Here is a 16,756-nt window from a genome sequence, read left to right on the forward strand (position 1 = left end):
TACATATTCTCAAAGACAAAACTCTCATTTACTTACACTCGTAAACCATCTCGGCGGAACACGAATCTTCACCGTGAGGATTAGATATTTTCAATACGTATTTTCCGGCATCCAGATCATCTACGTTGACTATCGTAAGCCGCAATAAACTACCCTCCTGATCCATCCTGATGCGATCAGTCGGCCAAAGTCGGTCACCATTGCGATACCATTCGAAGTCAGGCTCTGGATATCCCGTGACGCACGCAGTAAACTTGGCTGGCATGCCTCTGTAGACTTCACAATCGCCGATTCTCTTCAGGAATGTCGGCGGCTCGACTTTCTGCATTTTTTGGCTAAAATTATAGATGTTGATATAAGATAGGGGGGGGGGGGATAGTTCAAAAATTTCTTTTTTTATATAATCTTACATTTTGTCGACTACAGCCAGATTTGCCACGCATTCCGCTTCGCCGCCCTTGTTAACTGCTCTGCACCTGTACCGTCCCGAATCATCATATGCGCAATCTTTCACGTATAAGCAATAAGCGTCGCCGTCGTGCTTTATCTTGTACTTGTCGTCATCTTTTAGAATCGGTTTGTCGTTGAAATACCAAGTTACCTCCGGTTGCGGAATGCCAGTGACGCGAGCCGGAAACTTAGCATCGAACGTGGGTAGCTGCTGTAAGTCCGTGAACTTCTGTGTAAATGTCGGCGCTTGATAGACCTTGCGGACGATAGCGTTTGCACTGGTAGTGTCTTCGCCCAGTGGATTGTTCAGTTGGCAGCCATAGACGCCCGCGTCTTTAGGCTTGCACGGATTAATTTGTAGACCGACCTTCTTTCCGTCGCAGCTCATTATCACGCGTTCTGACGGTTTAACCGGCTCACCATCTTTCGTCCAACTCACGTCGGGAAGTGGATTGCCAACAAATGACACGTCTAGCATCAATGGTTGACCTTCTTCGACAGATACGTCGCGCATGGGGCTGGTAAATGCTGGCTTTTCTTCCGGCGTGTCCGGTTTCACTTTGCCAGCAACATCTAGTTTAGCTTTGCAGGATGCAGTGCCTTCCGTGTTACCGGCTACCACCTGATATTCACCGACATCATCTGGCATTGCCTTGTCAAGAATCAAAGCTTGACTACCATCTGGTTGACTAACGATCTTTACGTGTTTGTTATCCGGAACAATCTGAAAGTATATTTATTTTAATCATTGATATCAATTTATTAAGAAGTAAATATTAATTTGTGTTAAGAGAACATTATAATAAAATTCTGTTAGCACAATATTATTGTACTGACTTCTTCACCATTTCGCAACCATTTGAGTTCAGGTGTTGGTTTTCCTATAGTTTTTACTTCCATTTTCACAGGAAAACCCTCGACAACAGTTTGCGGTTGAAGACTTGCAACAAATTCTGGTCTCTTCTCTCTTTCTTCCACTTCTACCTTAGCTGTACCCGTAATCTCACCGAGCGCATTAGATACAGTTACTGAATAGGTCCCTGCGTCTTCCGGGCGCACGTAATCCATCTTCAATCCGATAAGACCATTTGGCTCGTTCATAAAGTACATTTCTTTTGTATGTCTCAATGGTATTCCATCTTTGAACCACTGCACTTGTGGATTCGGGAACGCCAAAACTTGAGCTTCTAGTTTTAATGGTTGCCCAACCACAGCCTTTGTATTTTCAAGTGGCTTTGTGAACGACGGTCTCCTTCGTTCGGCTGTAACAATCACAAATTGTCTTTTATATTTATATATATGTATATGATCATATGGCAAATATATCTTAAAAAAATAAAATTTACTTACGCGTAACAGCGACGGCACAGAGTGAAGAATTCTCACCACTAGAGTTCGTAACTACAAGCTTATAAGCGCCGCAATCCGTGGGCTTTACCATGTCAATCGTTAGCTTTGTGGTACCGTCTGGTAGAGTACTGATCTTTACATGATCATCCGGTGTAATCTTCTCGCCATCTTTAAACCAGGCAATATTGGGTATTGGACTGCCATTCACTTTAGCTTTCAGCTCCAGAGGCTCGCCCTCGTCGACCTCCGCCGATCTTGGTAACGCTTTACCGAACGAAGGCTCGGTCAACGTCATAGATAGATCGCAGCTAGTTTCCACGCTTCCAGCGACGTTGCTCGCTTTACACGTTATTGTGCCAACATCTTTCGCAGAGAAGGTTTTGATGGAAAGACTACTGTCCACTATGCCATCCGTGTGAGTCGTCACTTGGTATCTTTCGTTTTCTTCAATGACCTCGCCGTTCTTCAACCATTGTACGCTCGGCCTCGGAATGCCGGTCGTACGAATCTTCAATTCGACGTCCTCGCGATCGCTACATTGCGTTTTCGATAGATCCTTCAGGAAAACTGGAGCTTCAGCTACGGAGAATGCAAATGTGCTTTTTAGAGATTTTTTTAATTCATTAAAATGGAAACTTCTAAAAAACGTTTTTTCGCTTTTCACATTGCTCGCGTATGTTATGTCCTAGCAAGAATTTAATTTACTTACTGTGAGGTGTGAGAGCAGCTTGAGCACTTGCTTCACCCAAATAATTCTTTGCCACAACTGTATAGATGCCTTTATCTTCTAGGTTTAGCTTTTTAATAATAAGTTTATATTTGCAATTTCTCTTATCTTCTTCCATATCATATCGTTCGTCTTTTTGCAATTCCGTGCCGTCCTTCATCCATTTAATTTCAGGTTTCGGATTTCCTTTAATAATAGCTTGCCATTCAACTCGCTCGTCAACTGATTCGGAATGATCTCTAAAGCTGTCAATTTCCGGTTTTAATAGAAGATTTAAGAATGCCTAAAAGTGCATATATTACTTATTAAACAGTTTTTCATATTTTGCAATATTATTATTTTATTACTGTATTACTTACGCTACTCTCATCTTCACCCCATTTATTTTTTAATTTTAAAGTATATTCTCCCGTATCTTCTTTAGTGCACTTCGGTACTTTCAATGTAACTTTACTTTCTGTTAATTTATCCGCTGCCGGACCATTAGTAATGGTCCACTTAATTCTAGAATCATCAGGTGGAATTTCATGACCCTTGCAATACCTGAAAAATATTTTTACATACACGATAACATTTTTTTGTTTAAATAATGTAGTTTATTTATGCATATATATTTTTTTTAACGTACAGAAGACTGAAACAATGAGAAAAAGACTTGTTATACCTATTTCTGTTAATTCTTGCTGTATTTTATATATCTTTTTATTCAAATAAAATTCTATTTTTATAAAAAATCTTTTGGAATCTAAAACATATACTGTCAATATATACCATGTAATATCCGGAACCGGATCGGCCGTGAAGACAGCTTTAAATTCGCCATTAGCCTCGAAAGCGACATCGACGTCGTTGAGAGGTTCGGTAAATCTCGGTTTTCGAAGTTCATCTACGGTTCCAACGGTTAGGTAACCTTCCACAATTTCTTCGCCCAATTTATTTGTTAGGACACACGTATAGAGACCCTCGTCTTCAAGGGTCGCCTTGCTGAGATCCATTTCATACGATTCTCCTGAAGTTGTGATTCTCACTCGTTCCCCGGGTCGAAGAGCTTTACCATCTTTGTGCCACTTTGCGTCTGGTCTTGGCAAACCAGTAGCCGTCACTTCAAACTTTGTATTCTGTGTCTCGAAGATTGTTCTATCGGTGAGATCTGTGCTCACGACGTGAGGCGGAGCTGCGAGGAATGAAATGCAAATAATAAGCAATTATATATTTAAAAAATTTATTTTTATGGAAGTCTTGTTTAAACAAACACTTTTTTTATCAGTAGTAAAAATTAATGGTAAGAATAGAATGTTTCAGAATATGATCGATCAAAGAACATTCTTATGCAATAAAATTCTTTTTTGAGAGAACACTATCATAATACATTTAAATTTAGTAATTATATGATCAAATTTAATTTATTTTGTCAGATTGTATCTTTTTTATATGAAACAATTTCAATTTTTTAATATTTAATTAATTTTAATTTTATATTTTAAAGCAAATTATTTAAAATTCTGAGAATATTATTATCAATAAAGAATTATCTATTTGAAGATTTATAGATATATACATATATATCCAAACAAAAATAATAATATGTTCTTTTGTTAAAAACAATCTATACAGATATAGAAGTCTAAATACGATTTGCTGATACATCTGTTTCTTCATTAGCTGTGTTTTATTATATTTATTAAATTTAATATTATCTGCGTTCTTAATACTTACCTAGAAGCTCATGTTAAATAGGTGCTCAGAAAACCGCAGTGAAGATTATAAAATTGACTATCTTATTTTAGAATAAAAGCCACAAACTTACCTCAGTATTTCTTTTAAGTTGTTGAAAGAGTGCTATCGAAATTGAAATTTAAAGGATATAGATAGTCAATATTACGTATGGAAATATAAATAACACATTTTTTATGTAAATAATAATGTTATACTATTATTATATAAAAGAATAATTATTATTCTTTTTATTTTTAAAATAAGATATATAAATATATTATAATTATCAAGAAAGAAAGAGCAGATAGAATCTTTAAGAATTGCAAGTACATATGCAAATTTCCATCAATAAACTCTCAATAGATATTTTATATTTCCACGCAAGCATGCAAATGTTATACGAATGAAATACTAGTGAGATCATTACATGCAAAAGAAATAGAAAAATGAGAGAATTAGCAAGATTTGTCAACTACAATTAAAAATGATATAACAATATGTTTCGATGTATAGTGCTAGAAATTTGAGTTAAGTTCTGATGGAATCTCGCGGTCATACCTGATTCTCTGCCTGATTCTTTATCGAGAATTTCATCTAATACACTACGTTGCCGTTTAATACGAGCTAAAAGATCCTTCATATCGTCATCAATTTCCTCATCATCATTCAGCTGTGCCTGCTGAGAACTTTGTCTCGATAATGTTTCGCTTAATAACGCTGGAGCTTCTGTCTCTTCAAACTGCGCGGTTTCTTTCGATAATTTGATAGCTGAGTTTGGTTGATCAAGAGTTTTCTCCGCAATGTTTTTCACGGGATCTATATCGTTAATCGTAGAGGTTTGACTGGGCAAGTTTATTGTCTTCATCTCCAAACTTTCTCGTTTCAAAGTTTGATTTGATAATGTCGCCGATAATGGTTCTTCTAAAGATCGCTCCTCAGCAATGGTCTCTGTAATCTTGGCGATTCTATGAAACTTTATGTCTTCCAAGATTTTCTCTTTTTCTGGCGTCTTATTGGAGGAGAGCTCATCGAGAATATCGTTCGTCGTTTTCTGATCTTCCGGGAGTTGATCAGCTAACTGTATGTCCTCCGTACTAACGTCTCGTGATAATGCCTTCAAAGTCGATTCATCATCAGAAACGGATACAATTGTGACGCCTCGATTGATACCTAAATTTGACTTCTTCTCCTCAGTTTCTGAAAATTCCTCAATCAGCACGCCTTTCTGAGGTTTCTCTTCTTGCACGGTGTAAGCGTAAGAAGCAACTTCCTCAACGTGGGGTCCTGAATCAACACCGAATTCTCGACATTCAACCTTGGTTGCCGTCATCTTGCTGATCGTATGACTTTCGCCGGGACCTACGAATGTCTTGATCTAATATCTTTGACTATCAGCATTCCGCGTAGAATTGTGCGTTTCGTATATCTTCCGTATTTTTAGAAATGTTCTCTTCTTATTGTTACTAGAGAGTTGCTTTCATAAAGCTATTTCCATAAATCGCACTTATTGCTTAAATTACGCGATGTATGTCATTGTGAGTCAGATAGAAGTATGTTCGACTACGTTAAAAGTAGACAATAATGAAAATTTTGATGCAAAACGATCTTTAAGTCTGAACACATTTAATTTTTAGAAGACGCATTACGGTTTCATGTTTCCCTTTTGTTTATATGATTGTTAGTTGTGGGATTTTCAAACAGTATAAACGTTTAAAAAACTTTACATAATTCTAAAAGATGTCTTTAAAACTTTTATGCTGATTGAATGCCCAATTGTATGATAATGCGTTGTATATGTAAGATTACCTGTAAGTATAGCTTCGTGTGATGTCGTAGAGGCCACAGAAATCGTGATTGTTTCATTGTCCCCTTGAATTACTTGGATGTTTTGTTTCTCCAGTTTGACGCGACCTAAATTTATCAAATATTGTTTCTACCGCCAAATGACTCTTAATCAGATACCATCTCGATATTGCTAAGTTATGTAGCGTGCGTGCGTATTCGTGCGTGATAAATTACATAATGCAAATTACACGAATTTAGCTAATTTTTTAAAAACATTAAGTTTTTAAACAAACATTTAAAAAACGATTGGTAACAAAATGACACTATCTGTTTTTAATTATTAATCCTGAGATATCCAGTTAATAAAAATGTGTGTAAAAAAGAAAAATCAAACCAAAATTTAAATAATATTTTAGATATTGCAAAAAACTTTCGACTCTAGCATGCAATATTCTGTACTAATTATCTAGATGTTTCAGTTCTAAAAGTGTTTCTCTTAGGGTGTAATAAAATTCGCATCAAAGCGTGCGATATCGCGAATATTCTTATAATAGTCAAAGCGTCGTTGCATCGTTGCGTTTCAAATATAGCAAAATCAAAACTCTGCTTTTCTCACTCTTATGTATTCTAATTTAGCTAGTCAAATTAGCGCGCATGATTACCTTCTGATTCCGATTCTTCAGCGCGCAAAGTCTCTTCCTGCGACAATTGTTCCTCCACCAACTTTTTCGCTTGCGTTTCTTCCATCTTCACCTTTTCGGTTTTTTCTTTCGGAAGTACTATCTTTTCGACCTTCTCATCTTCCGTCTCAGCTACGGAAGTACATTCTTTCGAGTCTTTATCGTGACGTGTTCAAAACGCGATATGTCAACATGTTATGACACTTAGAGAGTCAAAAATTGGAAAAAAAATATTAAAAGAATTTCGGCGCAACACAAAATGAATTGTATGATTCATCTAGTATGATGATATATCTAGTAAAAGAAACAGAGAACACATTTTGCGTCAACGTCAATATTATGACGCGTCGAAAATGCTGCTCCTCCCTTTTGTTTAAGGAAATTAGGAGAATTCTTTCTACACACAGATTTTTTAGACAATTTCAGAAACTATTAAAAAATCTGTCGATTGAACCTCGTCATTAAAGGCCGTCTAAAAAATTTTCAAGATGTCGCATTGGAAAAAAGTGAAAAGGGAGAATTGTACGGTTATACATTTAGTACTTACTGTACGTTGTCGAAACATGACGACTTTTACCGCTGCGATTTTTAAAAATTAAAAACGTATGTTGTTTATTGCTGACCAAATATCATGATGTAAAGCTTTGTTTAAGGTTTTTTTTGTCAATTCTGTGAAAATGATATCCTAACTTATTTAACTCTAGAACTCGATACTTGTATATTAAATCTGATCTCTCACTCCAAAAAGATATTACTATTCCACAAACTGTAATACAATTTTTCAAAAAACTCAAATTAATTATTTTTGAAGTACAATTATTTTCTTATTATATGTCACGCTAACATCATTTTATTATTGCATGTTATATTAAATTTGATAATCCGTGATACGATAATTTTATAGTCAAACTTCAATTCACGTCAAATAAATTCGAGTTCGAAAGTTAAGAAAGAAAATGAAGAAGTGCAGAACTTACTCAACACGATGACTTTGCTTTTGCTGGTGACGTAACCGAGCTCATTTTCTGCCCGCACCTCGTACAAGCCACCGTCACTGCCCTTCAGTAATGTCACTGTTAAATCGTAGCTCTCTTTACGCTGACTGTCCCTGGTAATCTTGATCCTGGCATCCGCTGTCACTTCCTCGCCATCTTTGTACCATGTGACTTCCGGATCTGGCGTGCCAGACACTTCGAATGTCAACGTCAGCGTGTCACCTTCTTTCAACCTCTGATCCGCCAATTTCTTCAAAAGCTTTGGCCGAGTATTCACTGTCAAGTTGGAACTGCTCGAGTTCTCGCCATATTCGTTTTTCACTTTGCAGGTATAACAGCCCTTCAGCTCGGTCTTCACCTCCTTTATAATAAGCTTGTAATTGTCACCTTCCTCTACGCGAGTGTATTCTGTACGTTTCTCTGTAATTTCAACATCGCCCAAAAACCAATGCACACTTGGTTTTGGGAAACCCTCCACCTCGACCTCGAATTCGATATTCAACTCTCCCTCGTTCGCACTGATGTCGCACAGTTTTGTTTTGAACCTCGGAATACCGCGTACCTGCGATAATATCGTGGGAATATTAGAATAACATAATAATAAGGAAATAACTACAAAAAAACTTTAATAACTCTAAATAAACTTTAGTCAAATAGAATATAACAGATTATTTTTGTACTTTAAATCAGATTATATACCCTGACTCTCGTCTCGTCCGAAATCGTTCCATGCTTGTTCACCACTTCGGCCTTGTAAGTCGCCGCATCTTCCACCTTTGCACCGCTAACTGTCAGTATATAATTATTTCCGTTTTTCGTCATCTTGACGCGATCGCTCGTGGTCAAAAGTTGCCCATCCTTGTACCAATTAATTGTCGGTTCCCCGTCAGATTCCACCTCGATCAAGAGATTCAGTGTATCGCCTTCGTTGATTACTCGTGGCTCGCCTAGTCCCTTCTTGATTTTCGGCGGGCATCTGATACCGACCTTCCAGATCTCGGTCGTTTGATTGATCTCGTTTCGCGCGACAATCGAATACGAACCGGCGTCAGTCAACTTGGCGTTTTTAATCACAAGCTTATATGTGTCACTGCCTTCCTTGATGATCTTGATACGATCGCTTTCTTCGATCAGCTGACCATCCTTGTACCAACTCACTTCTGGCGCCGGAGTGGCTTCCACTTGAACAGTCATCGTGCCCGTATCTTCGATGAGAATCATCATATCAGATTGCTTTTTCGTGATTTTTGGTGCAGATTTCACAATTAGCTCGATCTGCGTACTGTCCTCTCCAAGTTCATTCTTCGCCTTGATAGTATAAACGCCAGCGTCTTTAGCGGTAACCTGCTTAATCACCAATGACAAAGATTCTTCATCTTCCCAGAGGTACTTAATTCTGCCACCGGCTATGATCTCTTGACCGTCCTTGGTCCATTTGATATCCGGCTTGGGATAACCCTTCACTTGCAAATCTAACATCGCGGAACCACCGGCGCTCACCTCAGATTGCTTTGATTCCGTTTGAAGTTTCGGCTTTTCCGGATCCTTCAACAACTGATTCACGGCGCCCTGCACTGTTAGCTCGGCGCTACAACTAATGTTACCTACGTAATCAAAAAGTTTTATGAATTAACATATTAATATAATATTTGTCGAGACACGACAGTAAAATATTGCATAACATTAAATTAATATTTCTATTATATTTGTCTTTTTAATTTTTTAAAATAATATATATAATCTTTACCTGTGCTAGTCTGCGCCACACACGTGTAAAGACCAGCATCTTCGGGCTTTACATGTTGAAACACTAGTGCCAGGGTGTCCTCGTTATCCTTGAAGAGAACCTTAAATCTTTCCTCAGGATCGAACGGCTGTCCATCACGACTCCAAATAAATCGTGGTTCAGTTCCAAGCTCAAGAAGACCTTCAGGAAGTCCCTGGAATAGTGGCTTTTCATCTGTCACTGTTACCATCGCCTCACACGTAGCTTCGCCATAACGATTCATAGCGGTGCACGAATATTTTCCAGCATCTTGCTTCTGAACGTCAGCGATCACCAATTCGTAAAATCCTTTCTCAGCGTTGTCTCGAATAATTTTCACGCGTTCGTGCTTCGCGTCGATCAAAGTGCTGTTCTTAAAGCTAAGGAAAAGAATACATTAATATATCACTTTTTCTCAGACAACAGACATTTGCAAGAGATGATAATAAAGCATTTTTTAATTAGAGGAAGTTTAAAACTTACAATTTTATTTCCGGATTAGGATCTCCTTTGACTTTAATCATGAAACGTAGATAGGTATTTTCGAGCAGCTCGGTATCCTTCAGGCGCACCAAAAATATAGGAGCGTTCGCTTCTGCCCTTGCCTTCTTCTCTTCCGGACTCACTATGATATTTTACATTAATAAAAATATGGTATTATTTGTCTCTAATTGTAACGTCGCAACATTATAACTTACATTTTTGTACCACTAATTGAGCGGTACACGTCGCTTCACCGTTTGCATTTAGAGCACGTGCAATGTATATGCCGGAATCTGACTCGTGAACGTTCTGAATCTCAAGCTTGCATATGTTATCGGTTAATGTAGTGCTAACCCGATCAGCCAACTTGTCTTCCATCGGTTTGTTGTCCTTCAGCCATTGCAACCTAGTAGTCGAGTCGCTGGTTAACATCGTGCATTCGAATGTGGCAACTTCTCCGGCTATAAAAGACAACTTGAATTAGCGTAAAGCAACAATGCATCGTAATTCCAAAGGGAATGAGAATGGTGAGAAGCGAGTCCGTCAATTCCAATACGATTGTCCTGTATCTAAAATATTCACAACAAATAGTACATTATGTACTTTAACATCGTACATTATGTACTTTAACATGATTTCTTTTAGCAACAAAATAAGCAGGAATATAAAAATAATTTCAAAATGGATTTAATATAACATAATTATTAAATACATTCAGTATGATTTGACATCTACATGTGCATGTACATACATCGAGTGTGATTAACACATAACATTGCTTTTGACAGCGTGGTTTATGAAAATATGAATGTGCATCAGAAAAATCTTAAAATATAAAACGCATATCAAAAGCTATTATCATTATATTTGATAACTGATAAAGAATTTATTTGTTATAAGAGAACTTTGTTGAGAATATAATATATAATATATTTATATTCTCTATAATATATAATATAGTATATTATATATTTTTAACAAGTGTCTTATTATATATTTTTAAACAAGTGCCTCAATATCATTGTACTACCTATGAGACACTGAAGAAGCAATATAGTGTAATATATCAGGGCAAAGTCTGTGAGTGTAAAGATGAATGTCAGAGTAACGTGTCAGTGTTGTGAAATGTAAATGTGTAGATATTGTGTATAGCGAACATCTATAGTTTAGCGACGAAGCATGTTTAAATCAGCAATGTAATGTCTAAAAGCAGTTTGCTCTATTGACTATAAGAAGAACACGAAAAGGTACATGAAAGAAGAGAATAGTAAACGCTGATTAACTAAGTACGTGTCACTTTACCTATAGCGTGTATCAATGCCTTTTTTGGTCGCATCGCTAAAACAGTAAAAATGTATCTTATGTCTTGTGATAATCGAAGAGAGAAATGTACGTATTATTCCTGGCGATTATGTAATGCTACATTTGTATGCCCCAGGTTATCAATTAACAATAACATAATTGTAATTTGAAAAGCAATTTGACGTCGTATACTTACGTTCTACATTGCATCCCTCTATCGTCTTGATAAACACCGGTTTACCAGCATCGGTGTCAAGAGGAAGTTGAGTAGTTCTGCTTTCAACGCTCGAGTCCACGGCCGTACCACCAGCGATCGCAGTCTCGTAAGAAGTCGTGGTTTCTGACATCCGACCCATCCCTTGCGACGAAGAAGACATTCTCGTCTCGATGGCGGATGCCGCCGATTCCATATACGAGGACACGCCATTACGATTGCTCGATATCGACGAATATTCTACAGAGATATTATAGTTGGAAACTACCTTACTACTTGATATATATATCACATCCATTCGAATTCCATATTCGAGCGAAACGATAGTTACCGGCATTCCGCCGAAAGAGACAATTCGAAGAGAAAATCTTTTATAAATTATTCTCAACATTTTTGAATTTTTAACAATTAAACGTGATGTAGCAAGCATTGCAACTACGACATATATTCGGTGCAACATCGATTTATATCGCTAGCTTTAACAAATTTCCGCATGCGACACCGAGTTACGATAAATATTTTCTACAGTGATACGAGCATCTTACGATTTCAATAAACTCTTACCTTCCACAATTTTTGAAGAGGCGCTATATCGACTCGCAGAATATCTCCGGGACATGTCTGTTTGCGCTTCCTCGATCTTGGTCTTCTTTACTTCCGATATGTCGGTTGTGCCCACGGAGTCCTTTCTCTTCTCTGCAACTTTCGTAGAATCCTTGGTCGTATCTGCTTTCGGTGAACTCGGATTTGCCTTAGCTTCTTCTTTCGGATTACTCTGAGCTTTAGGTTTAGATAATTCTGGATTCGCTTGTGGTGGTTCGATTTTTAGCGGTACCGGCTTCTCGTCGCTCTTGAGTTCTTCTTTGCCTTCTGGTACTTCTTCAGTTACTTGAAGATCATCCGCTGCATGCTCGGCGAGAGCAACCAAATCACTAGCGTACTGACGGATTTCTCTGAGCCAGTAAGCTTTCACGGGATCTTTGTGAGCTACTAAAGTGATGGGATAATTGGATACAGCCGGGTTATGTAGTTCAAAGGATCGTATATCGTCGGGATGATCCTTCACTTCTACTTCTGGTAACTAAAACAAAATAATAGAATTTATCGTATTATTTTATACACTTTAATCGCAAATGTCATAACGTCGTCTTATCAATCCTCACTTACTCGAATAATATCTTTTAAGATGAAAACTGATCTATCCTCCGAAATCCGCCTGACTTTGCAAATAAGAATTCGTGCTTTAAACAGGAACAAGTATCTTTCTTTGCTTTTTCCTTCTTTATCTATAACCGTGTACCATTCCTGAAAATATGTAATGTAATTTTTTTTTAAAAAATCATGGATTTAATAGTTTACAATTGAAATAAAATTCTATTCGAATGAAAAATAACCCAATATTAAATTCTTAAGAACCAATTTAATATCTCTTGATTATTTTTAATTCTTTCACATCTTTTAATTTATTTTTTCTTAATATGTATAAACTTACATGTGTGAGTAATCTACCAAGTTTGTGAATGTTTCCTTTGTATCCTTCGATATTACTTATGAATTTATTGTCGGTCGCCCTATGAGGAATTCCTAGCATCAACTCTAGAGCCTTTTGTAAGTCGTCGCAGTTTTCGCCTAATCGGGTCGAATACTTCACCAGCTCCTACAAACAATAGATGCAAATAATGTACTCTTTAATTTCTTTTTGTACTGCAAATTGATGATTTTGTGAAATTAATTGAAATAAGATTTGCCTCGGTCCGCCTACGATTGCACGAGTTTTGCGCGACGTCGCGACTGTCACCCTTGGACCGATTTAACTTTGTATCGTATACTTCAATAAGATTATTATCGTCGCAATTTTCCACGCTTGCACCTGTCTCGTGTTCGCACAGAGTTTTTCCATAGAACTAAATCGTGACGATGGGTAATTTACTATGTAGACGGACGTGCGCTTTTAGCTCGCTAAATCTGTACAACGCCCACACATTCGTACAAATGCGGAAAGTTCTATAGTATCGTTTTTATATAGAGACCTCAAATTTATCGAAAGATATAATCTTTAACAAATAAAAAAACATACACATATTTTCAGTAAAATCTAAACATGAAGATATTTTATATCAAAATATAAACAAATTTTCATCGTGAGAACAGAAGAGATTTCTTAATGTAGAAAATCGTTTATTTTCACTTATTCTAAATTTAGCAAATATGTTAATGTGTCAACAAGTTGTAATTAAATACAGTATTATTTCAGACTTCTAGCTAATGTTTACTACGCTTATTTTTAAACATACATTAGAGCGACGGCGATCTGTAGTAATGCTATCAACAAACAATGTATAGGCCAAGAACTATTACCTGCAGATAGTTCTTGCTTATGCTTTAATGTAAAAGTTGCTGTCTTGGTGTTTATCTTCTTGGGCAACTAGCCCACTTACATATAAAATTAATCTACTTGGCTTAGACGAATATTACGACAAACACTGTCTAAACATCTTAAAAGTCTTGACATACAATTTATTAGATCTAAAACTTCTCTATTACTCTTATTATCTATTATAAAAATTAAGTACAAATAAGAATATCTATTAAATTAATAATAAAATTAAATACATATTAATTATTAAGAAATACACAAATGTTAATGGAAACTATCGAATTTCTATGTATGATTTTAAATGATCGGATCGATCCACACACACTCAGAAGTCTCATGTAATCGGTATATATTTTAAATAAATGGCTGTAGTAATTATGTCGAGGAGACACAATTTCAAGGCAAAGTGGAAAACGTTTTAGCGCCGCGCTATTTCCGTCTGGCGCAATAAAATTCGAGTGGAAATATAGGTCGTGCTGTATATTTGTGTATTCAGTCTGGTATTATCTCTCACTATAATAATTTCATCAGCTAAAGAAAAGCGTCGAATGTACTAAATATTCTTGTCTCACTTTTGAAAATAATCTTTTTGAAGATGTTATCGTCACAAACTTGTGCGCAAGTTAATGATATGTTTTTGTTATCGTAAGCGTATGCTCATATAGATATCTTTTTATGAAACAGATTCTTATTAAATTAAAATCTTGCAATAAAATGCAAACGTTATTTTACATACCTTTAACAGGAGCTGATAGTCGTTTATGCGTTGTATCGGAAGTTTTAAATGTTCTGATATACTCTTGTCGTCACCCAGAGTCTGGCTTAACTCCTGCAAAAAACAAAGCAATGCCACAAATAATGGGAATTCTCTGTTTTGTCATATGGTTTACAAACGTTTACAACAAATTTCTACAAAACATTTTACATATAAAATTAAAATTATTTTTGTAAATTCTTAATTTTCTTTTACTGAAATTCTTAAGAGTTCTTTCACTGTTTTTATCTGGATCTATGTGATCTTGAACTGAAGTTTTATTCTTCAACTTACAATCTTTTTTATATGATAAATTTTATGTCAAACTTGAAATTCTCTCACACACTACACTAATGCCGATATTTCCGTATCTATCTATCTCAAGAAGAGTAATTCGCAATTAGAGCACTTAGAGATTAAGATAAAGCACAGCACATTTTTTTTCTCGGGCTAAACAAGATTAAGATTATTTCTTTTGAAGTGGTTCTCGCGCCGCAACGAATGAATTTGTCGACACCGTAATTCGACACCGGGAAGATCTGGCATGAACACATATATTTTTGGATATGTGACTGGATTTTGCATACAAACGCGAGTATGTGTCACCCCCGCAGAGCGCGTGGTCACCACGTTCGCACTTTGGGATGACGACGACGTGCGACTGACGTACCGTGAGCGCATCGCGCATTTCCAAACGCTGTAGAACGACGTTTAGAGAACGAAAAACGCAGAACTGCGTGCTACTATCGGACACGCACCTTAAACCAAAGAAGGGACCACCTTGAGATCGCTTTAGTCGAGATATAGTCGTCGCGAAGGTTGTCGCGTGGCTGCTCGCAGATGGACTCCGCACAGGAGTCCGGCTCCTGCTCAGATTCTGTGAATCGCGGGGAGATTCTCACACACGGACGATGTGGTGGTCAGTGGTCCGCGGTACTGAGGAGAAATCTTCAGGCGCTCACAACTGCCGTCGCAGCACACTCGAAAGACCAATACGGCAACGGCTATACTTAGACACCGGACGATTTCGTGTGCGACTGACCACGCGCAAAAACAACATGATTTTGTGGATCATCGATACACTTAATTCCGTTCCCTTCACCCTTTTCGTATACAATAGTCAAGTAGTATTTTTCTCCTTATTTACCCTCTAACATACAGACGCATAAAGGGCATATAAGAATTCATAGATGAAAGATTCTTAAATAGGAAAAGTTCCTTCATGAATATAATTTCTTAGAGAAGAATTTGAGTCTTATTGTGAACGAATAAATTTTTTAGCTCTAATTTCCATATCAGAAAATCTGCAAATTATAAAGACAGATCTTGAAATAAATATGTACGTATTGCTAACAAAATCCTTTTAATGGAAAAGTTTTTTTAAATAATATTGCAGTATAATATATGCAGTGTAATATGTCGTGTTATACGATAATGTCTGTTCTATCTTAATAAAAACTCATTTTTTCAAATAGTACGCATCTCGATACTATCAGTTGTAGGTAAGAGAAGCGAAAGATGTTCCGTCCGTTAAGAATAAACTCAGCTATTTTGAGGGCTGGACACACGCCCGCATATATCCCCCGCATGTTATATAATTACATCATTTTCTTCAATCCATACTGCTGTAGCAATCGAACATAGAATTCCAATGAAAGTTACGTGGGTGACGGCATTGAAATTATAAATAAAAAGTTATTTATTTTAAAGTTTTAGAGTAATTATGTGCTTATTGCATGCTTTAAAAAATATTATTAATATATAAAATAGACAATTCCCAGGATATATTTTTTAAGACATATACATTATATATATATATATATATATATATATATATATATATATATATATATAATATGACGTGATACATACTTTGGTATTCAATTTACAACTATTTTTTAATTTTTATTTTACTATTTTAATATTTGATCTTGCATTTAGACGCAAATATATTTTTAAATATTTTTAGGAAAGCAAAATATTAGTTTCCTATTACATATTTTGATATTTATTATTAGGTGATTTGTTACGATTCGCATATTTAAATTCTCATTTCATTGCATTGTATTAATCTAATTTAATTTTGAAACTGAATCTCGGATTTTTATCTCGCTAATTCAAACTTAGTAATTAATTCTTAATTAAGAATGACAACAGT

General features: G+C 36.3%; 1 protein-coding gene across 8 annotated transcripts in view; it reads right to left on the reverse strand.

Moving 5' to 3' along the window:
- Nucleotides 1-16,756, reverse strand: part of LOC105837125 (obscurin) — a 38,932-nt gene that overhangs the window by 6,383 nt on the left and 15,793 nt on the right. For 4 of the 8 annotated variants that reach the window (XM_036289375.1, XM_012681632.3, XM_012681631.3 and 1 more), the window contains 21 exons: nucleotides 14,581-14,673; nucleotides 12,960-13,124; nucleotides 12,635-12,772; nucleotides 12,032-12,548; nucleotides 11,450-11,707; nucleotides 11,254-11,289; nucleotides 10,167-10,412; nucleotides 9,952-10,093; nucleotides 9,451-9,848; nucleotides 8,403-9,307; nucleotides 7,686-8,265; nucleotides 6,691-6,840; nucleotides 6,050-6,154; nucleotides 4,802-5,602; nucleotides 3,299-3,701; nucleotides 2,887-3,070; nucleotides 2,510-2,810; nucleotides 1,801-2,379; nucleotides 1,288-1,712; nucleotides 411-1,174; nucleotides 37-335 (listed from right to left, as the gene is read on the reverse strand). In XM_036289375.1, the coding sequence (XP_036145268.1) occupies nucleotides 37-335; nucleotides 411-1,174; nucleotides 1,288-1,712; nucleotides 1,801-2,379; nucleotides 2,510-2,810; nucleotides 2,887-3,070; nucleotides 3,299-3,701; nucleotides 4,802-5,602; nucleotides 6,050-6,154; nucleotides 6,691-6,840; nucleotides 7,686-8,265; nucleotides 8,403-9,307; nucleotides 9,451-9,848; nucleotides 9,952-10,093; nucleotides 10,167-10,412; nucleotides 11,254-11,289; nucleotides 11,450-11,707; nucleotides 12,032-12,548; nucleotides 12,635-12,772; nucleotides 12,960-13,124; nucleotides 14,581-14,673 (7,489 nt within the window). The remainder of the gene's footprint in view (nucleotides 1-36; nucleotides 336-410; nucleotides 1,175-1,287; nucleotides 1,713-1,800; nucleotides 2,380-2,509; nucleotides 2,811-2,886; nucleotides 3,071-3,298; nucleotides 3,702-4,801; nucleotides 5,603-6,049; nucleotides 6,155-6,690; nucleotides 6,841-7,685; nucleotides 8,266-8,402; nucleotides 9,308-9,450; nucleotides 9,849-9,951; nucleotides 10,094-10,166; nucleotides 10,413-11,253; nucleotides 11,290-11,449; nucleotides 11,708-12,031; nucleotides 12,549-12,634; nucleotides 12,773-12,959; nucleotides 13,125-14,580; nucleotides 14,674-16,756) is intronic. The other 4 variants (XM_012681633.3, XM_012681635.3, XM_012681636.3 and 1 more) reach the window with 4 other exon arrangements.

Source organism: Monomorium pharaonis, chromosome 7 (assembly GCF_013373865.1).
Source record: "Monomorium pharaonis isolate MP-MQ-018 chromosome 7, ASM1337386v2, whole genome shotgun sequence".
Taxonomy (NCBI): domain Eukaryota; kingdom Metazoa; phylum Arthropoda; class Insecta; order Hymenoptera; family Formicidae; genus Monomorium; species Monomorium pharaonis.